This window comes from Salvelinus fontinalis, chromosome 32, assembly GCF_029448725.1.
Source record: "Salvelinus fontinalis isolate EN_2023a chromosome 32, ASM2944872v1, whole genome shotgun sequence".
Classification (NCBI taxonomy): domain Eukaryota; kingdom Metazoa; phylum Chordata; class Actinopteri; order Salmoniformes; family Salmonidae; genus Salvelinus; species Salvelinus fontinalis.
In genome coordinates, this window is record NC_074696.1 from 32,458,345 (window position 1) to 32,462,948 (window position 4,604).

Sequence of the window (4,604 nt, forward strand, 5' to 3'; positions counted from 1 at the left end):
TGTTTGAGCAATCAGCACTCCTACGCAGGAGGGGAACTCTTGGACTTTAGAGTGGATTGCCTTGGTGGCAAGCTGAGCAGCAAGGGTCAGCCTGCAGTCACGTGCTAGCACAAACATCCAATGATAGTCCGTTACTTCAACCTACGCTGCCAATGGGTCTGCGTCTGAGGTGGGCTGTATCATTTCTGAAGGACTATAAGACGTTTGGGAGGCCCAACGAAAGATACCATCCGATTTAAACTGTCCTGCAATTCAGGTGAGTGGTCCCGTCTCTTTCTCTGCCAAGGAACTCTTATGCTTGATGCGGTAAAAAGTGAGTTTTTCTTGCAATATGTTGTTTAGTAGTGAGTCAGGTGTCTGTAAAAATGGGCATTCAATTATAGAGGGATATTCCTTCCCAACCACATTGTAAGCTGCTCATTTAAACAGTATTGCTATAAGCAGTAGTTTAGAGTGATCTTTTGAGTGCTTGATGTTTCATTACTGTTTTCCAAGAGGTAAACTGTCGATGTGAATCAAGATATTTCTTCTCAGGGAATTCAGAAAGGAAAATGAAGATGGAAATCAAAACAGTCCATGTATAATTCAATTCCAAATTTGCTCAGACAGGCAGAACATGCAATTTCCTAGGGAGTCGGGGTAATGGGCATTTGGCGAACTACATTACTATTCAGACAATTTATTATGATTTGAAATCTTCCTGATTTGAAATCTTCTTGAATTAACTGAGTTAAATTGAACTGATCTCAAACCTGCCACCGAGTGCACTTATTTGTTATTCCAAGAGAAAAACCTTGAAACTACAAAATGCTTTAGAGACCGCCATCCTTCCATTCGGCAGTGGTGGGAAAAGTACTACATTGTCATACTTGAGTAAAAGGAAAGATACCTTGATAGAAAATGACTCAAGTAAAAGTGAGTCACCCAGTAAAAGAACCTTGAGTAAAAGTTTAGAAGTATCGGGTTTTAAATGTACTTAAGTATAGTGGTGGAAAAAGTAATTATTTGTCATATTTGAGTAAAAGTAAAAAGTAAATGCTACAGACCTACATCAAATTCCTTATATTATGCAAACCAGACTGCACAATGTTATTGTTATTTTAATTTAAGGATAGTCAGGGGCACACTCCCACACTCAGACATCATTTACAAACGCAGCATGTCTTTAGTGAGCCCGCCTGATCAGAGGCACTAGTGATGACAACGCGTTAAACTGATAGGTGTGTGAATTGGATCACATTGCTGTCCTGTCTGAGCATTCAAAATGTAACAAGTAATTTTGTGTGTCAGAAAAATTGTATGGGATTAAAAAATACATATTCTCTTTAGGAATATAGTGGAGTAAAAGTAAAAGTATTCAAAAATATAAATAGTAAAGTACAGATGCAGCAAAAAATTCCTTAAGTAGTACTTCAAAGTAATTTTACTTAATTTACACCACTGCCATCCATCGATCAAACAACACCTCCACAGACCTGGGGTCAAGCTAATTCTACCACTCTCTTCTCTCCTTAGGTGCCCTACTCAACAGCCATGAAGTTCTCTCTTGCCGCCCTGGTTGTTGTGCTTGCTCTGGCACATGGTAAGAGAAAGTTCTTCATATGTGAACGGTGCACTCTGTCGCTAGTTTCTCCCATGTGGTAGCATTTGGAATTAAATACACAATCGTGGCTAAATAAAAAAAATCACATATATTTCATTCTGTATGTGGTTCTATAACTGCATTTCACATATGTGCAATATATAATATAATAATAGTGAGAGATATGCTTGATATGGAAATGTTATATTCCAGAGTTGGTGTATTTATTTGTAACGGCTGTATGTGTAGAGGGTCTTGTATGTGTTGTATGCTATATGGGCATAAATGGTTTGTGCACAGTGTTGGCCTCTGTTAATGACGTTACCCTCTGGCTACCTCCAGGAAGCCAAGCAGCACAGTCCCCCGAGGTTGAGAAACTGGCACAGTACTTCCAGGATCTGTCCGCTCAGCTGACCTCCACCACCCAGGAACTGGTGAGGAAGATCCAGTCAGAGTGAGTGACATTTTTAAAAAACTATTACATTATTTGATACACTTTTGAAGAACCAGCCCTTCCAACCAAGTCCTAAATAAAAATCTGAAGAAAAAGCACAAGTCATCCTCATTATATTGCCTTGTAATTTACAATAAAGAAACAATGAAGGGAGCAGCCAAAAACAATGCAAAATAATGGATGCAGGGTCAAAAATAATGTACACCAAAATTAGATGAAAAAGGGCCAATGGCCTGCAAAAGCATTAACAAGCAATGTGTTTTGATCCTATTTTTTAATAATATTTTTGGCACTACCTTAGTTTATCTTGTGTTCAGACCACTAATCACCCACTCCCTTCTGAACAGGACCTTCTTAGAGGATGGTAAGGCCCAGCTGCAGCAGATCCAGGCCAAGCTGGCACCACTGGCCGATAACATGCAGGCACAGCTGAAGCCCCTGGCTGAGAACATGCAGGCTCAGCTCAAGCCTCTCGTCGACAACGTCCAGGCTCAGATGGAAGACCTTTTCCGCAAGGTGATGGACCAGACCAAGGCACTCGGCCAATAAAGCATCTATTTTTCAACAACCTGACCATCTTGGACCGAATCAACAGCTCCATAGGCTTACAAGAAGCCAAAACCAGTCCACCAAGAATTGGAACCAGACAAACCTTCTGTTTAAGTCATTTGCATTTGTGCCAAGACCAATGTTGTTGACATGCAAAGACAGACAGTAGTAATCTAGAACATCATTAAAACTTGTAAACTGGTCCTGGTCCTCCATTGTAATTTGTTGCCTATTAATTTTCACAGAAATTAGTTTTCAATCATACATCCCTTAGCATGTTTGTTTTGTGTCTGATTATTGAACTCTGCTTCATTTCTCAATTTAGGAATTATAGTTTCAATAATAACCCATTTTACTACATCACAGGTCATACACTACCAACCCATTCTCTCAATAAAAAAATCACTACACTTCCCTCCATATTTATTTGGACAGTGAAGCTAAATGTTTAAATTTGGCGCTCTGCTCCAGCATTTTGGATTTGAGATCAAATGTTTCATATGAGGCGACAGTACAAAATGTCACCTTTTATCTGAGGACATTTTCATACATTTCGGGTTTTCCTGTTAAGAAATAAAAGCAGGGAAGAACCGGATTGTGGCTACATGGTATACAGCTACAGACGGAAGTGAGGCATAAATCGTCAAAATGTTAGTTTTGCGGAGAATTTGAGCATTTTAACTAACCCTAAACCTAACCACTGTTTTAACCTTAACCTAATTATCCTAACCTACTACATTAAGTATTCTAACCCACTGCGTAAGTTCTCCTCTCCTACTATGAAAAGTAAATTCTGTTTATAGCTGTATACCATCTATGACAAAAAGTAACGCGGTCAGAAGTAACACGCCTATTTTCTCAAATAATACACGCTACAATGATTTAATGACACATGCAAGTGTCTTAATGCGGAAGACGACCTCCCTGCAAAAAATCTGCTCGCTGCAACATTTCAACAAGTTATCAACAAACGTTGTTTTGAGTGAGGGAAAGTTAAAAAAAAGTTCTGCTAATTAAGATTCTAAACAAATGTTATTTTCTTAACCCATCTAGTGACTAAATTACAGCATAGGTTTAAAATATATTGATAGCTAGTCTTGGATGCTAACCAAGGAGAAGGTATAGGAGAGAGGGATGGGGCGGAAGTAACATTGGTAGGGCACAGAAGTAACAGATATTGTGCACTTCTCACCAACCCAAGCCTGTGGTACAAAAGTAACGTTGCAGTAGTTCTGTTCTCGGTCTATTTTATTTGAAGTCCTTTAACCTAGAAATTAAATTACAGTTGCTAGAGTATAAGTTGTTTATAATAAAATATGGTATTGTATTGTATTTTTTTGAAATTCTAATCTGGATTTTGTGCCCACTGTAGCGCAGAGATGCTTTTGTTAAAGTGGCATATCTTAGGATCAACACAGATGTCAAAAAGCTCTCTGTCCTTGTCTTGGATTTGAGTGCAGCATTTGATACTGTTGACCATGATGTCCTTCTGGACAGACTTCTCCAGTCCAGTTCTTAACTGGTTGAGGACCTATTTAACCGGTCAAGAGTTGTTTGTGACACAGAGAAAATAGATATCACGTGTGGTGTTTCACAAGGTTCAATATTGGCTCCGGTTCTGCTCAGTTTATATATGTTACCTCTTGGCAGCGTTAACAGAAAGCACGGCTATGCAGCCAATACACAACATTAAAGGAATTTAACCCCACTAACAAAGAAAACCATTGGTCAACTGCAAAACATACAGAATGCAGCAGCACGGGCACTGACCAAGACCAGATGGAGAGCACACAATACACTAGTATTAAATCCTCTGCATTGGTTGTCTGTGAGTTTTAGAATAGATTTTAACATTGCTTAATGACCGTGCACGCCAATACATGACATACATGCTTTAAAGGTAGCATGCGCAGACCAGCTGGCTGGTGTGTTTACGGATATATTCAATCAATCCTTATCCCAGTCAGCTGTTCCCACATGCTTCAAGAGGGCCACCATTGTTCCTGTTCCCAAGAAAGC

At 39.3% G+C, this 4,604-nt stretch overlaps 1 protein-coding gene across 1 annotated transcript; it reads left to right on the plus strand.

The window, feature by feature from the left end:
* The first annotated feature begins 217 nt into the window (after positions 1 to 217).
* On the plus strand, positions 218 to 2,788 carry LOC129831103 (type-4 ice-structuring protein-like). The gene is made up of 4 exons (XM_055894135.1): positions 218 to 256; positions 1,516 to 1,582; positions 1,925 to 2,036; positions 2,384 to 2,788. Exons 2-4 carry the CDS (start codon positions 1,534 to 1,536, stop codon positions 2,583 to 2,585), a joined length of 363 nt encoding a protein of 120 aa, XP_055750110.1. The 5' UTR covers positions 218 to 256; positions 1,516 to 1,533; the 3' UTR covers positions 2,586 to 2,788.
* The last annotated feature ends 1,816 nt before the right edge of the window (positions 2,789 to 4,604 follow it).

Bases quoted from the DNA above. Each gene is read 5' to 3' on its own strand.
- LOC129831103 (XM_055894135.1), top strand. From the start codon at position 1,534: ATGAAGTTCTCTCTTGCCGCCCTGGTTGTTGTGCTTGCTCTGGCACAT. The intron at 1,583-1,924 runs GTAAGAGAAAGT...GGCTACCTCCAG, and splicing joins TGTGCTTGCTCTGGCACATG to GAAGCCAAGCAGCACAGTCC. The intron at 2,037-2,383 runs GTGAGTGACATT...CCTTCTGAACAG, and splicing joins GTGAGGAAGATCCAGTCAGA to GACCTTCTTAGAGGATGGTA.